This window comes from Martes martes (genome assembly GCF_963455335.1).
Source record: "Martes martes genome assembly, chromosome: 3".
NCBI classification, from domain to species: Eukaryota; Metazoa; Chordata; class Mammalia; order Carnivora; family Mustelidae; genus Martes; species Martes martes.
The window spans coordinates 186,961,151-186,987,802 of record NC_137890.1 but is presented as its reverse complement, the minus strand read 5'-3'; the positions used below and the strand labels follow the sequence as shown (position 1 = coordinate 186,987,802).

General features: G+C 43.4%; 1 protein-coding gene across 1 annotated transcript in view; it reads right to left on the bottom strand.

Annotated features, from left to right (window-relative positions):
• Nucleotides 1–26,652, bottom strand: part of ANKRD44 (ankyrin repeat domain 44) — a 316,406-nt gene that overhangs the window by 180,437 nt on the left and 109,317 nt on the right. Inside the window, exon 2 of the mRNA XM_080798591.1 lies at nt 21,015–21,098. Coding sequence (XP_080654717.1) covers nt 21,015–21,098 — 84 coding nt within the window. The remainder of the gene's footprint in view (nt 1–21,014; nt 21,099–26,652) is intronic.

Genomic DNA, 26,652 nt, shown 5'->3' with positions numbered 1-26,652 from the left:
TAATTCCTAACCCACAAAATCCATGAGCATAATAAAACGGCTGTTTTCACCAGTAAATCGTGGTGTGGTTTGTTACCCAGCAACACTAAAGGTCTCTGAGATTCTGAAGTGCTCTTTGAATTATGAGAGAAAGACAACATTATGTTTAGCATTAAATGGCCTTATTTGTTTTCTAATTCAGGGCAACCAGGCAGCCTTCGAGTTGTGATATACAGGGCCACTCTCTAAGAAGAATGTTTCTGAAACCCCAGCATCGTTTCTTTTGTGTAACAGCAAAAGGCCAGTTACTATGTCTGCAGAGTAACAGTGGCCGTGGTGATTCCGCAGAGTAACAGTGGCCGTGGTCATTCCGCAGCCTCCTGGAAAGTAACTCTGGTGTTCGGTCCCCTCTCCCAGACGAAGTGTCGCCCCCCCTCTCCTCCTGCTCTTCCTCGTCTCGTGTCCCTTGCTCAAGCCAGGAGCCCACGAGTCATTCTCGGCACCTCTCTCTTTGCTGAGCCTCACATGTGACCCACCATCGAATCCTGTACAAGCTGCCTCCGTAATGCCCCTGGGAGCTGTTCTGGTCCCTCTGCCTCAGGCGGAACAAGCGATCCACGCGACTGGCGCCCCCTAGAGCCCACGGGCACACAGCGGCCCTGACCCCAGCCAAAGCCCCATTTCTACCCCGACGCCGGCTGCTGCCTTCCTGCCGCGCTCACAGCAGCCTCTCTTCCCCTCACACCCTTTCCTTCTCACCACACAACTTTAAATATTCACTGGAGCCTTTTGCACTTGGGATGAAACCCAGACTCTGCTGACCTGGCCCTCCCTTGTCTCCTCTCCTCCCTTTCTTGCACTTTCTCTCTTGCTAACTGGCCTCCAGCCGCACTGGCCTTCCTTTGGTTCCGGGAACTTGCCCCTGTCCCCGACCCCGTCAGGGCCTTCACACGTGTCTCTATCCCAGTTAAATCGTTGACCTCATCATCTCAGGGCCCCAATGTCTCACGGCCTGTCTCAGCCCCAATGTCACCCACCGCCACCTCCCGGAGATCTTCCCAAACCAACTTTTGTTCAGCATCGTACATAGCGCAGTCGGCTCCCTTCGCAGGGGTCTTCCCAATTTATTTGGACCGACTGACTCATTTCCTGTGCCTGTTTGCTACCGCCTGCCTTTCCGCTACCCCAGAAGCTCCTGAAGGCAAAGACCAGGCCTACGACTGCCACCCGTGCCTGCGTCCCCAGCACCTCGCGCAGCCTGGAACACAGCAGGCACAGTCAGTAGACACCACAGGTGTGCATTAACGTGCACGCTGTCTAGCCGCACCCCTGTCGTACCACCCCTACCCCCTGGAACTTTCGTTTTCCTTCCAGCTTGACCACAGACCAGTCCTTCTCCAAGTGTGGGCCCCACCAGCAGCAGCAGCAGCAGCCCCTGGGATCTTACTAGAAATACAGATTCTCAACCCGCACCGGACTTCTCAAATCAGAAACTCTGGGGGTGAGACCCAGCAACGTGTATTTTAACAAGCCCTCCGGGATGCTGATGCACACTCAGGTCCAAGAACCACTGCCCTTGACTACCCCAGAGACTCTCACTGCACAGCAAAATATGAGTGTGTTCCACTGGTTCTGAGGTTCGGTTCCAGGTGAGAGATTAAGATTTAAAAAAAGAAGAAGAAGAAGAAGTAGTAGGCATTTGTAGCCGCATGACTTTGCAAAACACTGTGTTCAAGAAAGTTAAACAGGGGCGGCTGGGTGGCGGGGTTGGTTAGGCATCCGACTCTTGATTTTGGCTCAGGTTGTGATCTTGGGGTCATAAGACGGAGCCCCAGGTGGAGTCCAGCGTTGGGCTCTGGCTTAGTACAGAGTCTGCTCCAGATTCTCCCGCCCTCGCCCTCTTCCACTGCCCCTCCCCCTGCATGTTCTCTCTCTTTCTCTCAAATAAATAAATAAATCTTTTTTAAAAAAAGGGAAGCTGAACAAATTTCCTTATGGCAGAAATTCTCACAGCCTTTAATATGGCAATACACACTGTAAATCACTAAAACACAAAGAATTTTGTAGGAGGACTTCCCAGTTTTACGTAGCCACAAAACCTCTTTTCTCCCCCTTCTAAACACTTGCCAGATTTGTTTAAGACTCCAAGAAATACACTTTGGAAACTTGGTATCTAATGTATTCTTCCCTAGAGAAAACCCTTCTACCAGCATTCCAGTCCATCGTACCAACAGCAATATTAATAATGTCTGAGTCACTGGCAGCAACGGTTCGAAGTTTTGTGCATCTTTATCTCTTCTGCTCTCTCCCAGGTTTGAAAATAAATGCTTCATATTAAGTATATACGCTTATATATACACTTAATGTCACCAAGAAAAATGCTGATCTTTGTTAAAGCCAAGAAAGTTTATAAAGGCAAACATGGAAGGATGGAAATGGTGGCAGTATCAAGTTGAATTAGAAAAAGATGCAGCAGGAAATACAAATCAAAACCACAATGAGATACCACCTCACACCAGTCAGAATGGCTAAAATTAACAAGTCAGGAAATGACAGATGCTGGCGAGGACGCGAGAAAGGGGAACCCTCCTACACTGTTGGTGGGAATGCAAGCAGGTATAGCCACTCTGGAAAACAGCATGGAGGTTCTTCGAAAAATTGAAAACAGAGCTACCCTATGACCCAGCAATTGCATTACTGGGTATTTAGCCTAAAGATACAAATGTAGTGATCCAAAGGGGCACGTGCACCCGAATGTTTACAGCAGCAATGTCCACAATAGCCAAACTATGGAAAGAGCCTAGATGTCCATCAACAGATGAATGGATAAAGAAGATGTGGTGTATATATATACCATGGAATATTATGCAGGCATCAAAAGAAATGAAATCTTGCCATTTGCAACAATGTGGATGGAACTAGAGGGTATTATGCTTAGTGAAATAAGTCAATCAGAGAAAGACAATTATCATATGATCTCCCTGATGTGAGGAAGTTGAAAGGCAATGTGGCGGGTATGGGGGTAAGAAAAGAATAAATGAAACAAGATGGGATTGGGAGGGAGACAAACCATAAGAGACTCTTAATCTCACAAAACAAACTGAGGGTGGCCGGGGGGAGGGTGGAAGGGAGAGGGTGGTGGGGTTATGGACACTGGGGAGGGTACGTGCTATGGTGAGTGCTGTGAAGTGTGTAAGCCTGAAGATTCACAGACCTGTATCCCCGGGACTAATAATACATTATATGTGAATAAAAAAATAAAAAATTATAAAAATTAAAAATAAATAAAAGAAAAGAAAAAAGAAAAAGATGCAGAATTTAGTCTCTTGCTCTGCAAGGGAGCAGGCAGCTGTGAGACTCACTATTTAGACTGTGAGAAAAAGTCCTCTAATGAGCAGTAGAGGACCAAGGGCTTCATGGCTGGGACTCGGGGAGAGCCTTGGTTTTCTTCTCCAGTTGAATGGGAATGGGAAGGGCAGTCCATGATGATGGAGTGGAAAACTGCACAGGGTACTGAAAAATTATTGGTCCCAGGTAACAACAGTACCCTCGAGAAGGCTGAGCCAGCTTGGAAATAGGGAGTTAAAATATTCATGCCAAACATCCACTGTTTACTTAATCAGGGCTAATGATTAGCTTCTTAATGAAATTGTACAAGCTCAGTTGAACACAGAAAACATTTGCTTCCCTAAAAGCAAATAGGTCTGTTTGTATTGTAATCAGACATCTGGAGCACGGAAAACCCCCAGCCCGCAGGAATATAGAGGTGGTTCTGTCTGGGGACTCCCAGCTTTTCTGTAAAGACAAATGTGGCCAGTGTGTGAGGAGGGAGGGAGGGAGGGTCGTGACCACAAGCTGGCTGTGAGCACATCCACCCCACTCCTTGGTTTTAAAATGCAGGATTTAATGCCACAGACCCTGACATCGACTCTGGGCATTTCTGCTAAATACAGCAGCTCTTGAACAAGCACGGATGACCAAAGGGCTAGCACCGTCAGTGGTAATTCCGGAATGTGCTGGAGGGCTCTGGCGGGCAGTCCGGCTGGACCGGCATTTGCACTTCAGGCAAACTCTTCTTGCTTAGGTTATACATAAAATTCAATAAAATAGGGGAGGAAGGGGTGAATAGGCAGAGCACAGAATGTTTTTAGGGCAATGAAACTATTCTGCATGGTACGAGATTGGTGGTTACATGTCCCTGTACATTTGTTGAAACCCATAGAATGTACAACACCTAGAGTACATCCTAATGTAAACTATGGATTTTGGAGTGGAATTTGTGTGTAGATGTGAAAATGTAGGTTTATGAACTGTAACATGTCGCACTCTGTTGGGGGATGTTGATAACAGGGGAGGCCATGCATGTGTGGGGCCGGGGGACAGAAATGTACCTTCCTGTCAATTTTTTAAAAAAGATTTTATTTATTTGACAGACAGAGAGAGAGAGCATAAGCAGGGAGAGCAGCAGGCAGAGGGGAAAGAAGGCTCCCTGATGAGCAAGGAGCCCGATATAGGACACGATCTCAGGACTCTGGGATCATAACCTGAGCTGAAGACAGACACTTAACCAACTGAGACACCCAGGCGCCCCGCCTTCCTCTCAATTTTGCTGTGAACCTAAAACTGCTCTAAAAAATAAAATCTGTTTCTTAATTCAACAACATTAAAAGTTTCTAAACATCTTTCTAGTCATACTTTATATAAGATTAAGAAGAGATCAATTGCCCAAATGATAAGTTGCCATCACTACCGTTACCCATAATAGTAGTACTTGGAGAAAGAAGTTGATAAAGATAGGTAGGTAGGCTTAAAATTTCTCCCACCATCCCCACCCCAACACCCATCCCTGCATTTCCTGCCACTGTTGTCAAAGGTTGGTCGACCTACTGCAGTAAGAGTCCTGGCCACCTGGGGAGGAACGTTTCTACTTCTGTTGTAGCACTGATCACTTTCTTTAACAGTTCAATTAAATGTCTGTCTCAACCGCTGATTCTACAACCCAGGAGGACAGGAACACTGTCCTATTCCTCTGATGGTCTCAGCCCCCCGCACCATGCCAGGAATGTGGTAGATGCTCAGTAAATGTCTGCTTATTGAAGAGAAGAGAGAAAACCATGCTCAGGTAGTTAATTTAACTGACACTCGTGTATTTAACATTGTCTTTAAATATTCAAGTTTACTAGGGCTCAAGGAAGTTACCAATCAAATTAAGAAAATGCATAACAAGACCTGTTTTAAATGGCTAAATAGCTAACTAAAGTCTGACTACATCTCGAGAAACAAGATATTCATTCATAGCCCTGATGGATTTTTATGAGCAAAATGCAAAACAGGGTCAATCATGTGATCTTTTTGAACAATTTCACATTTAGCCAAGGACTACTGAGTCGTCATTCAAAATTACAGATGGTAAGATCTTTCCTAACTTTTTCAATAGTATCTACAAAATCTACAAAATGCCTTTTAAATAAAACCTTGTCCTCTAACATGTATTCTTTTAATAGGAAGCTCTGGAAAAGGATACTTAAACGTGCACTAAAGAAAAACTGAAGTTATTCTGTACTTGTGTCTAGAGTCAAATTGTCATGTTACAGCAAAAACAGACTTCTCTGATTTTTACAGTCTTATCGAAAACCAAGAATTCTAAATATTACTGTAGAGCAACCTGACATATTTGTTTTCTAGTTTACCCTCCCTAAAAGAAAGGCGATTTACTAATACGGGGGGACTATATACTGAAATACATGATTTTTCTGAGGGAATTCTATTTTCTTTTTCCCCCAGGTTTATTAGGATATGGGTGACAAACTGCTAAGATATTTAAAGAGTACAACATGGTGATTTGATAGATACATACACTGTGAAAAGATTCCCACCCCCCATGGACCTAACACATCTGTCACCTCACATATTTACATTCATTCATTCACTCATTTTTAGATTCCTCATATAAGTGAAACCATGCAGAGTTTGCCTTTCTCAGTCTGTTTATTTTTTTCATTTAGCACAAAATCCTGCAGGTTCATCCATGTTGTTGCAAATGACAGGACTTCTCTCTTTTTTTTTTAATTAAAGATTTTATTTATGTATTTGACAGACAGAGATCACAAGTAGGCAGAGAGGCAAACAGAGAGAGAGAGAAGCAGACTCCCCACTGAGCAGGGAGCCCAATGCGGGGCTCGATCCCAGGACCCCGGGATCATGACCTGAGCCGAAGGCAGAGGCTTTAACCCACTGAGCCACCCAGGTGCCCCAAGATTTCCCTCTTTTTTAACTGAATAATATTTAGCTGAATAATAGTCGAGCGTGTGTGTGTGTGTGTGTGTGTGTATCGCGTCTTCTTTATCCATTCATCTGTCCAAAGACATCTTGTTTGTTTCCACACCTTGGCTACTGTTCATAATGCTGCTATGAACATAGGAATGCAGATGTCTCTTCAAGACGATGATTTTATTTCTTTCAGAAATACACCCAAGAGCGGGATTGCTGGATCACAGGGTAGTTCTATATTTAAATTTCTGAGGCGCCTCCATACTGTTTTCCAAATGGCTGCACCAGTTTTTCTTTTTAATGTCAGCCATTCTGACAGGTATGAGGTGACAGCTTGTTGTTTCCATTTGCATCCCCTTAAGATGAGTGATGTTGAGCACCTTTTTATGCACCTGTTGGCCACCTGCATGTCTCCTCTGAGGGAAATCCATTTTCTACTCTACTAAGATCGAGGGGCACCTGGGTGGCTCCATCCCAGTCAGCATCAAGTCCAACTCTTGATGTCGGCTCAGGTCATGATCCCAGGGTTGTGAGATGAGCCCCACGTAAGGCTCCGCAGTCAGTTTGGGATTCTCTCTCTCTCCCTCGCCCTCTGTCCCTCCCCATCTCTCTCTCTCTCTCTAAAAATAAAAGTACCACGAACAAAATCATAATACCTTGAAAAAGAGGATTTTATAAATAAATGTATTCAATTGTGCTGAGTAAAATTCACTCTCTAAAAATACCATTTACAGTGATTTTATTTTTTACAGAGTACAATTCTTATTGAACACACTTACTTGGTTCCCCTTCTAATTTCACTTATTTTTTCCCCAAGTATACAATTTGGTATTAGTTTTTAAATATTTTAATTATGATAAAATACATATAACATAAAATTTACCATATTACCCATTTTCTCACCCATTTCTAGAATTGGTACAATTGTTGCCACAGGTCAAATTCAGAGAGTCCCTGACAAAAGAAAGGGGATATCCTGATATTAAAAGGCTCTGGACAAGGGGTGCCTGGGTGGCTCAGTCAGTTGGGCAACCAGCTCTTGGTTTCAGCTCGGGTCAAGATCTCAGGGTCATGGGATCCAGCCCCGGGGTCAGGCTCTGTGCTCCGTGCAGAGTCAGCTTGTCCCTCTCCCTCCCCCTCTGCCCCCAGGCGCCCTCTCTTTCTCTATTTCTCTAAAATAAACTAATTAAAATCTTTCAAAACAACTAAAAATCAAAAGGCTTGGGCCAAAAATAGACCCATTGGGATAAAATCCTAAAGGGAATACTGTAGGATAGGAAATATATGAAGTAAATACTCGTGTGTGCACATAGATAAGTCTCGAACACATAATGCTGTGTGAGAACAAACAAGTGATGGCGGATATAAGTAGTTTGTTTACGTAATATTTTAAAGCTATAAAAAACCGCCTATTGTTCTGGAGTATACACATTGCACACACATAGGGATAAATAAAATTAGATTATATAAAGACAAGGATGGGGAAGACATCTAAAACTCCAGGACAGCGGTGACCCCTGGGGAGAGAGGCAGGGAGGGAGGTGATGGGTCAGGAAACCTAACGGAGGCTTCAGCTCTGTGCATGGGGTCCTCGTTCGTGTCAGCCCCTTGGGAGACACAGGAAACTGCTCAGAAACAAAGCCACATCCCGTTCTTGCACGGCTCACGCGCCCGCGGAAAGAGACAGACAGAAGACAAGCAAATAAGTACACGACAGATGTCAGGCAGTGAACGTTGCAAGCAAGAAGAGGTCAGCGGCTGATGGAGGGGGTGGTTTTACGTCGGAAGTCTGGGGACAGTGTCCCAGATACGGTGGGATTTATGCAAAGACGTGGATGACGCAAGGACCATGTATTTAAGTGGGAGAAATGCTCTGCATCTATCAAATTTCATTTTGCGTTTTTTTAAAGTAAATATGGCAAAGTGTCAACGTTTGTTCCATCTCAGTGGTGCATTCTGGCTGTTTTCTGACTCTTCGAACATTTTCATAACAAAACAAGATTAAAAATAGAAAGCCACTGCCATGAATTCCTGAGAGATTAGGGTGACGGATATTAGACGTCTCTGAATTCCTTCCAAATGGAGTATCTTGAGCCTGGGACTGTAGATCCTATTTCCTTAGGGGTCCTACACATTCTGGGTCCCCCTGAGAAACAGCCGTAAGGGACAATGTTGCCTGACGATTAGGTCACACATGCTCGCTTGCTTGTCTGTATTTATCCATCTGTCCGTCCACCCACTCACTGATGGATCTCTCTATCCATCTATTTGTATCTTTGCTTCCCGACTAAGAGACATGCCTGTCCAAACACAGCGTTCCCTATGTGAAAGGAAGAAGGCAGAGGATGAAGAGCTCATCCAGCACACGTGCTTTAAAAAGGGGAAAAGGCATATATCCAAAGTAAGTGAGGACGCAAGATGTAAATCAGCATGAAGGATTGATGACAAAAGGCAGGACCTCTAAGACTGGAGGGCAGAGCACGCAGTCTATACCGGTGAGCTAGAGAGCTGCCATTTAGTCCGCGCTCCAATGTCCCCCTTCTCCTTCCCTCCTCCCAAAGAAAGTGATGTCATACCTTAGCGATATTCTGTTCCCACATGCTTGGCAAAGAGGGGGGAAAAAATCACAGCCACACAAATCCCTCAAACCCTTTTCTTTGGAGACAACATAAATTGACTAAGAAATATATGAACAAGTATATGGGATGCTGGTCCTCGGGCGACGTCTCCAGGAAGCAGTTAATAAACACTTGGTGAATGGGTGAATACATGTGAGGCTGCCTCATGGCAATTTACATAAATTTGTTTTGTACTTGAAGCATTTCCCAGGTCACAAAAGTCTTTCATATACCATGGCAGAGACTGCTGATTGGCCCCCACATCTTTCTTTCACAATAAATGCCGCTTTGGAGCTGAGTACGTGGCCATCTGATGTGGTTCTGTACAGGATGTAAGCAAGTCTTAGTGGAAGTCTCCTTAAAGGAAGGGACACACCCCTCTTGCGCCATCCTCCTTCCTCCTAGCTGGGATTTGGATGTGATGGCTGGAACTCAAGTGGTCATTCTGGGCAATGAGATAGAAGCCACCTACCAAGAATAGCAGCACAAAAGGAGATAAAGACTGGCTCCTATAACCACAAAGTACTATGCTAGTCCCAGACAGCCTGTCTCTAGACTTGTACACAGGAAATAAATGAACTTCTATTTCATAGTAAAGTAAAGTTCTATTTTATGAAAAGCTACTGTTTTACTGTTGTTGGTTTTTTATCAAATGCAGCCAAATCTAATCCTAATAAACATACATCCACCATTTCATCTCCTGAGCTATAACCGTATAAAAAGTGTTACAGTGGCCACTGTACAGACAGAAAAGTGAGGTCAGGGTAGATGAAGAGGCTTCTGCCTCCGAGCTTAGCCCCGTGTTCTTTTCCCTCCATTGTAGTTGCATTTTGGTGTGACTGATACAGATTATGTGCCAACAGATAAAATACATGAAGCAGGGACATACCAGGTTTGATTGTGAAGGGGCTGTATCTGAAAGCGAGTCTGTGCATGGGTGGGTAGGGAAAGCCAGGGAGGAGTTGAGGAAGGGAGACTAACGGAGAAGGAGAAGGTAGACTGTCTTACCTCCCGATGACTTTAGAAAGTACACAGCAAGTACTCATGGCCATCCTAGACCAACTGCCAGGGACATCCTTTTACGCAGAAAATTGGCAAGCGATGTTGACTATAACCTGCCATATAACCTCCCGGAGGAAAAGTCCCACCCCTCTTCCCCAGGCTTCTACCCTCACTGAGTAACAGCTACATTTAAGCTCTTTGTATTTCTTTCTTTTCTTTTAAAGTTGGTTGTAATAATAATATGCCTGTAAAACTACAACTGGAAAGTCCTCTGGCTGTCATAATTATATGGTTATTCAACATTTGAAACAGAAAGTAATATATCCTTGGTAAAAATCAGGGCCAGTACTGCTAATCGAACTAAAATACACCTTATATCCTTTTAATTTAAGCATGTCTTTTAAGAGTAATCTGAGTATGTGATCATCTCTAGCCAATTCATTTTTAAAATATGAGTTACCTCTTTTCTGCAAAGCTTTGCCAAATTTTTCTGACTACAAGTATATTCTCAATGTAAAAGAAATGAGAAAATAAAGAAAATCAAGACATGTCTGGAAATTTGTACTCGATTTTTATCCTAACTGAAACTAATGGTCAAAAATTATTTTTTGAGCCTGCATAGCCAACACAATCTCAAGAAAGAAGAACAAAGTTGGAGGTTTCACACTCCCCGATTTCAAATTATACTAAAGAGCTATAGTATTCAAAACAGTATGGTATTGGCCTAAAACAGGCACATAGATTAAAGGAACAAAAGAGAGAGCCCAGAAATAAACCCACATATATATAGTCAATTAATTTACAATGATGAAGCCACGAATATACAATGGGAGAAGGACAGGCTCTTCAATAAATGTGTTGGGAGAACTGCATGAGTGCAAGCAAAAGAATGAAACTGGACCATATCTTGCACCACACACCAAAAAAGGAACTCAGAATAAAGACTTAAATGTAAGACCTGAGCCATACAAATCCTAGAAGGAAACGTAAGTTAAGCTACTTAACATTGGCTTTGGCAATGATTTTTTAAATCCGACACCAAAAGCAAACACAACAAAAGCAAAAATAAACAAGCAGATCTATGTCAAACTTCAGACCATCTGCACAACAAAAGAAATCATAAAAAAAGAGCACATGTGGTGATGAGTACTGGATGTTACACAGTTACACACAACCAATGAATTGTTTGAACACTACATCAAAAACTAATGATACGTTGGCTAATTGAGCATGATAATAAAAAAATGATAATAAAAAAAGAAAAAAGAAAAGGCAAAACCTACTCAATGGGAGAAAATATTTGCAAATCATGTATCTGGTTAAGGGGTTGATATATAAAATACATAAAGAACTCACAAAATCCAGTAGCAAAAAACCCCAATCTAATCTAAAAATGAGCAGGGGATCTGAATAGGTATTTTTCCAAAGAAGATATACAAATGGCAGACAGGAATATGAAAAGGTGCTCAACATGGCTCATCATCAGGGAAATGTAAATCAAAACCACAGAGAGAAATCACCTCCCACCTGTCAGAATGGTGATTATCAAAAAGATAAGAAACAGCAAGAGTTGGCAAGGATGTGGAGAAAGGGGAACCCTCCTGTACTGTTGGTAGGAATGTAAATTGTTACAGCCACTATGGAAAATAGTTCATAGGTTCCTCAAAAAGATAAAAATAGAACTACCATATGATTCAGCAATTTTACTTCTGGGTATTTATTCCATGAAAACAAAAACAGTAACTCAAAAAGACATATACACCCCATGTTCATTACAGCCTTATTTACAATAGCCAAGATATGAAAACAAACCAAATGTCCACTGATGGATGAGTGAACACAGAAAATGTTGTGTACATATATACATATACATATGTATATACATATACATATATATACAATGGAAAATTATTTAACCATAAAAAAAGGAAAAAAATCCTGCCATTTGCAACAACATGGACGGACCTTAAGAACATTATGGTAAGTGAAATAAGTCTGACAGAGAAAGACAAATACTACATGATCTCACTTATATGTGGAATCAAAAACAGAACAAAACTAAACCGAGCTCATAGATAAAGAGACCAGACTGGTGGTTGACTGAGGCAGGAGTTGGGTGGGGGCAGCAGGGGAGGGTAGGCGAAATAGGTGAAGAGGGTCAAAAAAATACAAACTTCCAATTATAAAATAAATAAATCACGGAAATATAATATACAGCACGGTGACTATAGCTAATACTACTGTATTGCATATCTGAAAGTTGCTAGGAGAGTAGATCTTACAACTTCTCATCGTTAGGGGAAAAACATTACTGTGTAATGGCAAGAGATGTTTATGAGACTTATTGTGGCGATCATTTCACAGTGTATACAAAGATTGAATCACTATGTTGTATACCTCAAACTAATACCATGTTATATGTCAACTGTATTTCAATTTCAAAAAATATTTTTCCAGAATTTATGAAATGAAATGTCCATATAGCTAAGAAAAAAGACACACACTTTTACGACACTGCCACCTAGAATCTCATACATTTTCCGTCTTCAATAGCCAAACAGGGGGTCCCCCCTGAAATTCCTCCAAAAGGGGGAAACGTGATAGTAGAAGAAAAGAACGCGCTTGAAGGGACAACAGCTCCTACCACCATTCCTCAGGCTCCACATAACACCAGAGGAAAGGCCCTCGTAACGGACGTGAGATGGGAACAATTCTCGGCCTTTCACTATGGGTAATGAGCACCCTGCCACTGAGGTATGCTCAGCATGTACACAAACTGACAACAGGATAAGCACATTTAAAAAGTCATATCCTTATATGAAATATGAGAAAGTTCGGAAGCTAGTTTGTAGGCTTTCATGTGTGTGTGTGTATGTGCATGGATGTATTATAAATGTATTTGTTGGGTGCCTGGGTGGCCCAGTGAGTTGAGCCGCTGCCTTCGGCTCGAGTCATGATCCCAGGACCCTGAGATCATGACCTGAGCTGAAGGCAGAGGCTTAACCCACTGAGCCATCCAGGTGCCCCCAAAAATAAAATCTTTAAAAAAAAAAAAAAGATAGCACAGTATTTCCACATATATATGTACTAAAGTATAGTTAAGAAATAAAGTACTGGTAGTTTCCAATTTCTTGTTATTATAAACTACAAAGCAACACATATATACTATTATATACAATATATAATATATTATAATACATATAATATACACATATATAATATATAATACATATATAATATTATATACATACATACATATATATACACACATATATATATGTTGCTGTCCGGCAATTTCCCTTAGGGTGTATTCCAAGGAGTTATGTTGCTGTGTCAGAGAGTGTATACCGAGCCGAAATGGATACAGACCGCCAAACCCTGCAGAGGTGAGTACAATTAAACTTTCTCCAAAAAGGCCTCAGAGTGTCCTTCAAATACACCCCACTGTGATCTTACTTTCCCCCTTGCTTCTCTGATGGGCACCGTGAGCTGTTTTATTTGAACTCTTGGGTTCCAGGTGAAGTTGAGATTGGACACCCTTTCATATTTGTTTCTGGCTCTCTGCATTTTTATTTTGGTGAGTGTCCTCTGTACTTCCTTTCCCCACTTCTCTAGTGAGGTGTTTAACTCTCTCTCAATAATTTGCAAGAGTTTTTTATATATTAGGGATATGGATGCTTTTCACAGATACTGTACCTATCTTTGATTTCTCCTTTAATCTTGTTTTCGGTGATGATTTAATATATAGAAGTTCGCAGTTTTTATGTATTCAAAGGTATCCACATTTTCCATCTTGGTTTTTATCTTTGCATTTGCTTAGAAAGCCCTTCCTCACATCACAACTGGAAAAAAATATTTCCCCCTTCTTTTATTCCACTTTCATCTTTTTATTTTCTACCTCTAGATTTCTCTTGGTATAAGAAATTAGGGAAGGGTTCAGCTTTTTATTAGCCATTTGTCTCAACACCCTTTATTAAGTAACCCATGTCATCCCCGTGGTTTCCAAAGCTTCCTTTGTTTTATACCATCTGCTCATATACACTTGGGTCTAATTCTGGAATCTCCACTCTGCTAATTTAGTTGTCTATTCCTGTGCCAGTAACACACTGTTTTAATTGCTATACTTTTGTAATTTGTTTTAATAGATTTTTGTGAAACTCTCCCTTCACTGATTTTCTTTAAAAAGAGTCTTCTCACATGTCTATTCCTCTAAATACTGAAGTTGAGAAGATATTGTCAAGCTTCCCCAAACTGAAGTCTTCCTCCCCAAATCCAACGGCATTGAATTTATCCATTCGTTTCAAACCACTGAATCTTCTCAATCTAAGAGAAATACAGCTCATTTATTCATATTCCCATCCTCCCCTCCAGTGTAATATCTAATGCGGAGTGGGCGGGAGGGAGAGCCATAACCCTTTATCCTAGAGAGGTTCACATTCTCAAGCTATTTACAATGTATACCTTTTAATTGCAAGATTTTTCTTTGTGCTGTAACAATGTTCAGCAAAGGAATACTAAGGGAAACGGCATGACACCTGGAGGGTTTCCAGAGCTGCAGACAACCACCTCTATTGCCTGGATGGTACAAATCGTACACCCTTGCACGAGGTACCATTCACGGAGGATGGCTCTTGTACCTCCAAGGCCAGTGCTGGAGAAGCGGGGCCTCACGCTTTCAGGCGTCCCCTGGAGAGTAATTAGGAGTGATGCTAACCAACCTGCCCTCACACATTTTAAATGGCCATGAAGCCGCATCACGGCAGCCTGCTTGCTGCCATCTGGAGTTCATGAATCATTTTCTACAGGACCCAGGTCATGGCTCTCAAACCACAGCCCCGCATCCCAGGCAGTAGTCCAACAAGGAGCAAGAGCTTCGACAGTGTTGTCAGGCATGTGCTGAGTGAGAGGCACCTAGCCTCGGGACAAAAAGCAGCCCTCCCCGAACAACGATGAAGTCACCACCAGCCCCACAGGCTACTGAGCCAGAAGTACTGTCAACATTTGAAGAACGCAGGCCACTGCTCTCTCCAGAACACCAGGCCACAGGCTTCACGCTTTCGATTCCCAGATACAGGTGGCCAGAGAAACCTTCACTGAGGAATATTTGCTGATCTCATCCACGGTTAGCAAAACGGTGGCCTGCCAGCCAGATTTGGCCCACAGATGTGTTTTCTTTGGCCTCAACAATGTTGGATCACTTTTTGGAACCAACATTAACAATTTAGAGATTTCCTGTATTTTTCTCTTAAAAATGTAAGAAGTTTGGGCCACCCCGAGCCTGTATTCCTGCAGAGCAGCACTCAGGGAGAGAGGAATGGGTCAGCAAGCTTCTGTCCGTGGTGGGACAAGGGTTTGCCACTCCTGCCTGCAGTTTCCTGGTTCCCAGCAGCTCCTGATTTGGGTCTAATTTAGAAAGTGCCCAGATCTCTAGGCTAACAAAACATCTCAGGTTTTTATCCCTATTATCAATTCTTTCTTTAAAAAAAATTTTTTTTAAATCAAGTAAGATATATGGGAGTGACGGAAAACACACAAAAATCTAGAAGCGTTAAAGGCTGTGCTAGGGGTGCCTGGGTGACTCAGTCATTTAAGTGTCTGCCCTCGGTTCAGGTCAGGATCTCTGGGTCCTGGGATTGAGCCCTGCATCGGGCTCCCTGCTCAGCAGGGGACCTGCTTCTCCCTCTCCCTCCTTCCCTGCTCATGCTCTCTCTCTCCCTCTCTCTCAACTCTCTCTCAAATAAATAAATAAAATCTTTTTAAAAAAATAGTGCAAACTTCCAGTTATAAAATAAGTAATGGGGGTATAGAGTCCAGCATGGTGACTGCAGTTAACGATACTGTATTACATAATTGAAAGTTGCTAAGAGAATAGATCTTAAAAGTTCTCATGACAACAGAAAAAAATTTTTGTAACTACATGAGGCGAAGGATGTTAACTAGACTTGGGGTAATCATTTTCATATAAAGAAATAGTACAATACTCCTACACACACACACACAGTACAAATTACAAGTGTACTCTTGATAATTTGTCTTATTTATTTTTAGAAAACTCTTACCATGCATTGTTGGGATAGTTCTCACTTTGATCTTGGGACTAGCAGGCCACTATCACCCAAACTGATGCTTATAGTTAAAAATTAAAGCTTTAATGGTTGTCTCCCCTTTTTTCACTATGAGTTGTTTACCAGTGTAAGCTTAGCTTTCACCTCGAGATTTATTCTGTTATATTCACATATCCTCACTTCCCATCTTGGGATTGGAGAGAGTAAGCAAAATCCACCAATATACTTGGGCCAAATCCTATTAGGGAAAATAACATACATTAACAGCTTGACAAAATCATTTTGTTGTAAAAACTAGATGGAGTAAAATAATCAACTTGGGGACAGCCCAACTATAAAGAAAAAAAAAGTGTTTGAAGCTATAGGGACAAAACAAAATTGAATATACACCGGGTATTAGAAGATACCAACAAATTATTATTGATTTTCTTTGGTATGAGAATGGTTGTGTGTGTGTGCGCGCGCGTGTGTGTGTGTGTATTCACAACTGTTAACGATACTTTAAAAAAGAAACAAATACCACGGGTATGTGCTATCATGTGAGACTTACACATCTTGGAGTTGTAGTCCTGCACAGTTGTTAAAAGACTTTAAACACCACCTAGTCCAGGCATGGGAAGGAGGTTTCTATTTAAAAGCCAACTCCAATTTAATAGTGCTGTCCTAAAAAGAAATTTTGGCCTTTTAAGACTCGGAGAAAAAAGCCTGTCATAAACCATTAGCAGCGTCAGGTCAAGGCGTGAGGTAGGAGAGTAGACCACGTGCTACAATCCATCTCCTTCAGGTCCACCAGTCTAATGGTCTTCTGGGGAGTTTCTCACGGGTCAAGTCAGCTCATTACTTCTTTGTACAGCCCTGTCCATTAAGTTATTTCTTCTATTTTGAGCAGGAAATATTTGCTGCAGCTTACAACCACTGACATAACGGTAAGTCTAGTTCCATTGAACCTGACAACATTTGAACTATTTGCGGTAGTTCTCTTGTCCTTCCCAGGACTAAAACATCACTAGTTTTTTCAACCCCTTCTCACACGGAATAGTTCCCTCCCTGTCTTCACCACTCCTCAATGACAGGCACTAATTATCTCTGGCCCCATTCCAGTATGGCACTGTACAACTGTCTGCTGGTGTCATGTTCTCATAGCATAATCCCAAAAATGACTTTATTGAGTTCAAATTTTGGTTTTCAGAATTCATTTTGAACTCAGATACTCCACCTCAAGCTCAACTTGTTAGTCTGTCAGAGCCTCCTAAAATCTTTCTAGTTATCAACCACGTGTAGGTCAGTTTAAATGGATTTCTCAGAGTATAAAACTGTCCTCCCCCATTTCCAGGCCCTGGCATGCCGCCGGCCGGAGAAACCACAGGAAGACTCGGTGCCCTTCCTGGCTCTTCACCGGCTCTTCAAATCCAGCTACAGATTTTCAGTCTTACGAAGAGAACTTTCAGTCTTACAACTGAGACCTGAGGGACACTAACCAATCCGGACACCAGTGGATAACGCGTCCTCATTGGCAGAAACGAAAAGTGCGCCACCACAAACTGCTCAACGTGAGTAACAAAGCAAGGTTTGGTCATTCGCTCCACATGCGCTGCGAAGACTGGACTGGGCCACCGAGCAGGAGAGAATGAAAACCACAGCCACCACGTCATCCAGCGCACAGTCTCTCAGAAGTAACTAGCTCCAGTGAAGTCCGGCGAGGTACGACGAGACTGGGAGGTGAGAGCGGAAGTAGGTTTCTCTGGCTGGGCAGGGAGGTGGCAGAAGAGGCAGCAGAAAGGAAACAAGAATTAGGACGACATGATAGAGCAAAGAATAGGTCTGAAAGGGCAGATGGGATGGGAACAGTGGAGAAGTGAGAAAAAACATCAATATCAACGGGTTGAAAACTTCGTTTGGTTGACACACGGTTCATGAATGCTGCCAGCGCGGAATAAAGTTCGGAAAAACACAGATTGGAGAAGCTGAAGGCGATCACTTCCCGTATCAGGATCACTTCATCAAAGGTGATCAAAAGACACAGGAAGGTGGGGAAGAAAAAAGAAAGCAAAAAAAAAAAAAAAAATCAGAACCTAGGACAAATAAGAAAAATAAATCCAGCTAAAGAAAGAAAGCAAAGGGTGAGAAGGGAGGAAGACACATCATGCCCTCCCGTTAACAGGAGCCGCTCCATTATTTGTTTCCCTTCCTTGACATTTAAATGTGTTGGTGAGTGGCCTCTCTTCCCTCCCGAAGGGAAGCTCCAGACCGGGGTTGCTAATCCCTCTTCGTCTTCCATCTCCAGGCGCCCTGTGCCAACGGTCGCTTTCCCTACATTTTGCCTAAGCCGCCCCCAGCGACAGTCGGCACTACTGATCCAAAGAAGCGTGGACAAAAGAAAAGCATGACATCGAGAGAACAGCTCGCTGTCTCCAACAGACCTGCCAGAGAGCAGGAGGTCAAATGAGGTTCTTTACATTCACCTGAGGGAAGGAGAAGGCGTCTGTGAAGAGGGGGGTCTACAGAGGAGACAGTGGAGGAAGGCGCTGGGCCCCTGTGGAGCCACACCAGCACCGGAAGGAAGTCGGGCTTTTCTTCCTATAAGGCTCTTCCTCCCCCACCCCCCACCCACACTGACCCACCTGAAAGCCCACACACCAAACTCCACAATGGCCCCCGAGGGGTCAGTGTGCACACCTCTTCCTCAGCCCCTCATGATTAACCTGCGCCCCTAACAGTGCCCGCCTTTTCCCTTTCAAAATGGAGGCCAGTATGATTTCTCGCTGTTGATTCTCTGCCCTCTTGTGAGCTCCGTGAGGGTGAGAGCAACCTTCTCACCACTGCATCCCTAGCACCCAGTGCTAGGCCCGAATTTGGTAAATTACTCTTAAGTGAGTAAGACACTACACAGATAAGTACATGTTATCACTTGAATTCCCTAAAATTCTGTAGTACCAAAACTTGGTGTGGCCAAGGTTGCTAACTATTCATGTTCTCCAGTCTCTGGGGACACAGCTATGAATTTCACAACCCCCCTTGCAGTTAAATGCGGCATGGAACTGAGTTCTGGTTGTTGGGTTGTGTGCACAAGTGCCACTCCCAAGAGGATCCATAAAAATCCTCCTAAGATTGTCCATGCTCCTTTTTCCCCTTCCGGCCGGCTGGACTGAAGATGAACCCCCTGGGCTAGAAGATACGTGTTGATACCTGGGACCGCATGTGGAAAAGAGCCACATCTCCAATCTGGTCACAAGAGAACTAAGCTCCTCCCGTGTTTGAGCAACCAGACATCCGGGTCTATGTGCTACTGCAGTTAACCTAGCAGGCTCAGTGATACAGCGAGATTACTACTCAAGTTAAGCTTTCCCAACCTGTACCAGCCAGCAACCACTTGTCACCTTCCTAAGGAGAAGTAAAGGCCCTTCAGAGGACAGTGCCATCTTTCTCTGTATGTTTGACTGAACAAAAGCACTGTTTGCTCATCATCCTCAGGAGAAGACAGTAACTGAAACTTTGCCTCGGGCTTGCCTAGACTTGGGCCACAGCCACCAAATGGGCCAGTGAATGGCAGGGATGGCAGGACACCCGGGCAGTCAGTGGGCCTGCCTCGGCTCCTCTCTGCAGTCCGGGTCACGCCCCACGGGCTCTGGACAAACGCCCCACTGCCTCCTCGAGGAGCCCGGCCCCGGCCTCATCTGCGCTTCCCTTGCAAAAACATCCTGAAACGCCACCGGGCTGTTTCAGTGCCAACCGGGGAGAGGCTGCCAAAAGCTTTTTCCAAAAGCCACACCAGCCTGCACTCTGCCCCTCCCAAATAAAGCCTTCAGCCGAGCGGAGAGAGACCCCACCTCTGACACAAGTCACGTCCCTGGGGCCAAGCCCTTCTTCTGCAGATGAGTTTGACTTTCTCTGCTGTTTCTACCAAACCCCAGAAACTTCAAAGGCAGCGCCTCTCCCCCATGGAACTAGGCATTAAGGTAACTGACTTAACACTAAGAGAGTTAGTAGTGTGTACTGCATAGAATTGCTTGTTCAATCTGGGTTGAGAAAACTATTAAAAGGGTAAATTATTGACTAACTCTTTTCACTTTTCCTCATTGCCAATTTGCTTATTTCAAGAACTTCCTGATCCAGGGGTTCTTAACCTTCTGGGGACCACACACCCGTTTAAGAGTACGATGAAATGCCTTTACTTATTCACAGAAGATACACATGTCCACAAGCACATGTGTGTTACGTATGATTTCAGTTACACACAGGAGGCCAAGCTCACCCACTGGTCCCAGGTTCACGGATCCTCTAGAACAGAGGTCAGCAAACTTTCCCTCTAAAGGTAATAAATATCTTTGGCTTCCTGGGCCACAGACAGTCTCTGTCATTAATCTCTACTCAACTCTGCTGTTGTGGCAGGAAAACAGCCACGGTCGAGTGCCAACGGGATTTCATTTATGACACTGAAATCTGAATGTCATGTAATTTACACATGTCACAAAATATTATTCCTCTTTTCGTTTTTGTTTTTGTTTTTTCCCAGCCATTTAACAAATGAAAACCATTCTTAGCTGGCAAAAACCGGTGCCAGACAGTAGTTTGTCAACCCCTGCTGTAAGGCAGAGGTTCTGGGGGCAAAAATAGGGCCTCTTTATTTTTACTAATTTCCGATGGAAATTTCACATTTCCTTCCATTATGAAGGCAGGCAACCAATCTCATGAGTGTCACCGGTAACTGTCACTCAGTCCCCAGCAGAAATCACAGGTATGTTCATACCACACTAGGGTGGTCACAGAGAACACAAAATATCGATCATGCTCATCGCCAGTCTGAAATTACGCTCATTATTAGATCTTCTGCCACATCTTGCTTTTTAAATGTGCTAATGGAGAAGCACACAGATGTGATTATATCACAAATTTGCGATTTCATATTTTGATATCTGTATTTATATATGCCTGATTTCCACTGTAACCACATGTATTTTATTTTGTAGACTTAAAAACAGAATTCTAAGCACCAGTCCAGAGCTTTCACCAGATACCAAAGAGGGCTACAGTGGAGAAAGGCTAAGAGGGCCTGAGCAGGAAAAACCATGGTGTCGCCTACCAGAGCATTCACATCTTCGGTTTTGTGGATGAGCGTCCGTATCTCCTCCGGGTCACCGCTGAAGATTGCCTGGACCAGTGGGGGCTGCAAACACAGGAGAATTTGAATTAGAACTACAATTACACATATTTGATGGTATTCGGATGCAGACAGCTCTAAGATTTGTTCCCAGAAAGTTGATTCAACAATTATCAACTGGCAGACAAAGATTAATATGGCTCAGACTCACCCTCACTCGAGGGCTAGTGGGGGAAATATTTGCATCAAGAAATAACTGTAACACAACTTGAAAGCCATAGCAGTCATCTCTAGCCTGGGGCTATGAGTATGACATAAAACTCACCCATAAATGAAGACATCCTTGAAGCACCCTTAAGTTTCCCATCAAAGAAATTCCCAGATCTGTAGTCCCCATTGTTCCTGATTTCTCATTAGACCCGTTGTACCTTGATACCCCCAGACAATTCCATTTCTAGTGGATGTTAATAGCCAAGTTTCTGGCCTCCTGAACACTTCTTTGCCAATGTTTGGAAAGCCCTTGAAATCATTTTCAAATGCTTCCCACAGCTTTAGCCAACACCAAAGGCACTGAGTGTTTCCGATGTCATTATATCCCACTGTTTGTACAAAGTAAGTGGTATAATGGCGGGGTGGGGATCATGAGGGGGATACTAGTGAGCACTTATATTGAACTCACCTACATTACACAAGACCCAGAAGAGACTGAAAGGATTTACAAAGCGTGATGGAAACACAGCTGAAAGAGAGACTAGCTCCGGGGCACCTGGATGGCTCAGTCGGTTAAGCATCTGCCTTTCGCTCAGGTCAGGATCCCGGGGTCCTGGGTTTGAGCCTGCATTGGGCTCCCTGCTCACTGGAGAGCCTGTGTCTCCCTCCCTCTCTGCCTGCTGCTCCCCTACTTGTGCATTTGCTCTCTCTCGCTCTCTCTCTGTCAAATAAATAAATAAAAACTTAAAAAAAGAGAGAGAAACTAGCTCTGCTGGGAGGGTAGGTGGGGTGAGGAGAAGAGTGTTATCTCGAAAAGCTTCATGGAAGGCACTTGAATGAATGAGTGTAAGATTGCTAACAGGGTAGGAAAGGCATTCTAGGCACAGAGCTCAGGGTGTGGAAAGGTGAGGACACGCAAAAAAACCTGGTATCTTAGAAATGCTGCTATAAACAGGGTGACCAGAGTGGGGTAAAAGAGGAAAAGCTGTGGGCTCTGGGTTTGATGTTGGGCTTGCCCCATATGCTGAAGAGCCCTGTTCAAAGCCGGCTCCACTGTCGCCGGCTACATGCTGAGCCCCCCTCCCACGTGCAGTCCGGGAGTGAGCATGATCTTTGCTGTTCAAGCCCTCACAGCATTGCTGCTAGAAAGAAATGAGAAGAGACACAGGAAAACCCTCTGTAACCATATAACCCGATGCAAATAACAGATATATTTATTATGAAATGCTTAACACTGCTAATGTAGAATTTGACAATTGTTTTTTCAAACTTTAAAAACTTTGTCAATTACACACACAACACACACTCACACCTTCTAGAAATACTTTACAATGGGTTCGATTTTTTTTGTTCCGTTTTTTGCTTTGTTTTGTTTTGGTTTTTTTGGTAGAGATAGAGTGCAAGGAGCAGAGGGAGAAAGAGAATCTTAAGCAGGCACCACACCCAGGGCAGAGCCTGATGCAGGGCTCGATCTCATGACCCTGAGATCATGACCTGAGACAAAATCAAAAGTCAGACACTCAACTGACCAAGCCAACACAGGCGCCCCCTTTACAGTAGTTCTGGTCAGCAATCAGATGACAGCAGTCTTCCAGATGTGTCTGACTGTAAGAATCACCTGAGATGCTTGTTAAAACAATGTTCCAGCATCCCTTCCCTGGAGATTCTGAGTTATCCTATCTGGGGCGGGTACTTGTGAATCTATTTTTAATAAATGCTCACTTAACTCTTAGAGCACTGGGCGAAGGTGAAACCATCAGCATCACCTGCCTCAATTTCTCCCTGTGCCTTCCACATGAGAATCCCAGTCCTCATCATGTCTATAAATTTTCTTTTCTCTTTTTTACTCTCCTGTGGCCTTTCTTATACGTTCTGATGGTGTTTCTTGTTATTTGTGGGTACCAATGTAAGTACTGTCAGTAGACTATAGTAAGAATCCTTGAGGAAACACTACATTAAAAATATTAAGTTGCAGGGGCATCTAGGTGGCTCAGCTGGTTAAGCATCTGACTCTTAATTTTGGCTCAGCACAATCTCAGGGTCATGAAATCAAGCCCTGCAGAAGGCTCTGTGCTAGACATTGAACCTGCTTAAAAGTCTCTCTCACCCTCTCCCTCTGCTACCCCCCCCACTCTCTCTCTCTCTCTCTAAAGACAAATAAATGAAATAAAAAAATAAAAATGTTAAGTTGCAGGTAATTTTTCAATATGTCATGAATTTTTCTGCAGTTTTTCCCCCTGCCACAAAAGTTTCTAGCAAGTGGACAGATGTATCTTTCTTTTGCCCCCAGTACTCTCAGTTCTGCCTTCTTGCTAAGGTGTACAATTCAAAGAGTTTCTCAAATTGCCAACAGTTAAATAGCAGGAAAGAAGTCTCGAAAAGAAAGCAAGTTTTCTACTAGTTTGGTGTCAGCTTGTTGATCTGCCTAAAGACAAGAAGATCCTTCCACACACTTCTGACCACCTGCTAAAACCAACTCTCTGGGTTATCTGCCCCATGGCACGGACCATATTTCATTTAAAATAAACAAAAAACAAAAACCACCAGAATCAGACACTAACTCAGGATTTTAACAACAACAGGAAAACTTGTTTCTCTGCTCCATAATCCCCCATCTGCTTCGCTCACGGCCAAATGCTGGCGTGTACTTTTCTGCCTTTTTGAACCTGAAAAGAAAACAACAAACCCAACAGCCCTACGAGTTAGATGACAAGCAGGGGCAGAGTCTGACGAGACTTTAGTGTTAAGTCAACAGTGATCAATTAACGGTTGAGAAGAAACCCATTCCAATGGCTTATGTACCCCTAGTTGGTCACTTCGAGGAAACACAGCTAGTTACAAAGCCTCTTGTCACTCACGAGTGTAAGGAATGCACAGAGATACTCTTGCCTTAGTCCTCATGCTTCTCAAGAAAGACAAGGGTTCTCAGCTATGGCTGGAATGTTCCCAAGGAGAGCCACCCGACAAAGCTGCCAGACCAGGATGGCCAGCACAGCCCTGCAGCAGGAAGCACCCCAAGTACCTCCAAGCCCAGTCACTGAGCCCGTTTTGAAGGGCATCATGGATGCACAGAATTCCCAGCAGAAATGGTGTGCGCATGTGCCCAACACCTCGGGGCCTAGCTCTGCTAAAAGCTGCTTCACAGAGTATTATCAACGCACAGGATTTCCAGCATCCATTGGGAAGAAGCAACTCTTCGAGTCCCGCAGTCACATCTGGACACACATACCCACCTGCACGTACATCTTCCCACACACATACATAACTGTATCAACACTCGTGCACATAGACACCGAGATGCACATTGATTCACATATAAATCCCTCACACTCCCTGAGGAAAAGAAAAGCGCCTGTTCTCCAAGGCCCAGAGTCTTGCTCGATGGAGCTCTCTGGCCCCAGCAGGGACAGGTCACCACTGCGGCAACATTACTGTCTTCACGACCCTGAATCCAAGCGTCACTAGATTCCAAATCGCAAATTCACAGATACGTGCTTTGTTAGACAGATGCTGTGTGTTTGCTTAGATGTAATTCTTGAACTAAATTATTATGACTCCTTAGCAAGTAATATTTAAAAAAAAAACACATTATGAGTGTTTCTTTTTTTCCTCCTCCGTCCCAAATAAAACATACTTTAAAAGTACTTTGGCATTCCTTTCTGTTGGGATTTTAATCCAATCTTGCTGCTTTATTTTTCCCTAAATAAATACTTACCTTGAGAATAAATATTTAGGATAAAAAGATACATCTAAATACTGCCTCCATTACACGATTCTAAGAAAAGGGGAATGGTCTAATTATTATATTCTTGCTCATAAGTGTCAGATACTTAAACTCTGTTGACCATTAATTTGGAACCACTATACATATCATAGTGTTTGCCTTGACCTTGGTAAGGCTTAAAAGCAAAGTCTCACCTGCAAAAAAACACAGTCCTAAGACTTGGTATGTACAGGTATTTCTTTCGGAAGCTTCACACGCTTCAACACTAGCATATACAAAATATTAGTGGTCCGTGTGCATTAGAGTACAAAGTTGAATAAATACAAACTCGTAACAAGGGTCAAAGTTGGGAAAGACAAATACTGGCAGGGGACAAAAAGGGATTCCACTACCATGAAACCACTGGTAGGTTATCATAACCTAAAGAAACCGAAATTCTCAAGAGAGGTATGCACTAAGTTCAGCATCAATTACTAAAATTTCCTTAGCCTGCTTAGCAAGCATAAACTGGAAATGATTGCCTGTGCTGTGGATATTGGCACAGTCCCTCAAAGAGGTTCAGAGGGGAGAACAAACTTCCTGGACCTACTTGAGCACAGGCACAATGGATTCAAGATGCAGGTGGGACCTGTCCTTGTCTTCCAACACACCAACTATTAGTACCCCACCGTCTCTTCCAGGGGTGTTAACAGCTGCCTTCTAGAGGTGACCATCTGCCAGGCTGATGGCACTGGATCCCTCTAAGACAGAAGTGCAGAGCAGAAGGGCCCCTTGAATTCAGCAACCACTATCAATCACACAGCTAGTCTTGCCAACACTAGGAACTGAAAATTCATCACCAAAGGCCACTTTCTCTACCCACATCCCCTATCAGTCCCTATGATGCAATATTGCTTTATTTTATTGTCAGTCTTTGAAAATAAATTGGGAAAATAACTGGTTTCCGAAAAATAAGACCCGGCATCAAATGTGTATTGATAGAGAATTCTTAAACTTTGAGGTAGAGTTACAACTCCACTAGGGGGAGCAAGATGGCTAACTTGTCACCTGGGAGAGAAGAGTGACTGTCAGGTTGTGTCATTAAGACAAGGAAGCTGGGAGATCCACTTTGTCAAGACCTAAGAGAACTCAAGCTTCTGAGAAAGTTCTTGGTAATAAGTATGTATGTATCCTCCCCCAAATAGCTTTTCTATTGATCCCCCAAGGGTCCAGGTTTTTAGGAAATAAGAATAATGCAATCTAAAACTCGGGTGTTAAAGTATCATTTCATCACTTAAAAAACTCAATTCAACTAATCCTTTAACTCCATTTTTTAAAAAGCTCTACTGGGGGCATCAGACAAGCCATTCATTTAAGAGTAAAGCCCACTGGGGCGCCTGGGTAGTTCAGTGGGTTAAAGCTTCTGCCTTGGGCTCAGGTCATGATCCCAGGGTCCTGGGATTAAGCCCCGCATCGGGCTCTCTGCTCAGCGGGGAGACTGCTTTCCCCCCGCCACCTGCCTGCCTCTCTGCCTACTTGTGATCTCTGTCTGTCAAATAAATAAATGAATAAATAATCTTAAAAAAAAAAAAGAGTAAAGCCCATTGTGGGTTTCATGGAGAGAGCGCAGCTGGTTCAGAATACCTACTCCATCTTGCAATGAGGCTGTGGGTCCCCCCTCCAAATCCCCTAATGAAACCACCCATT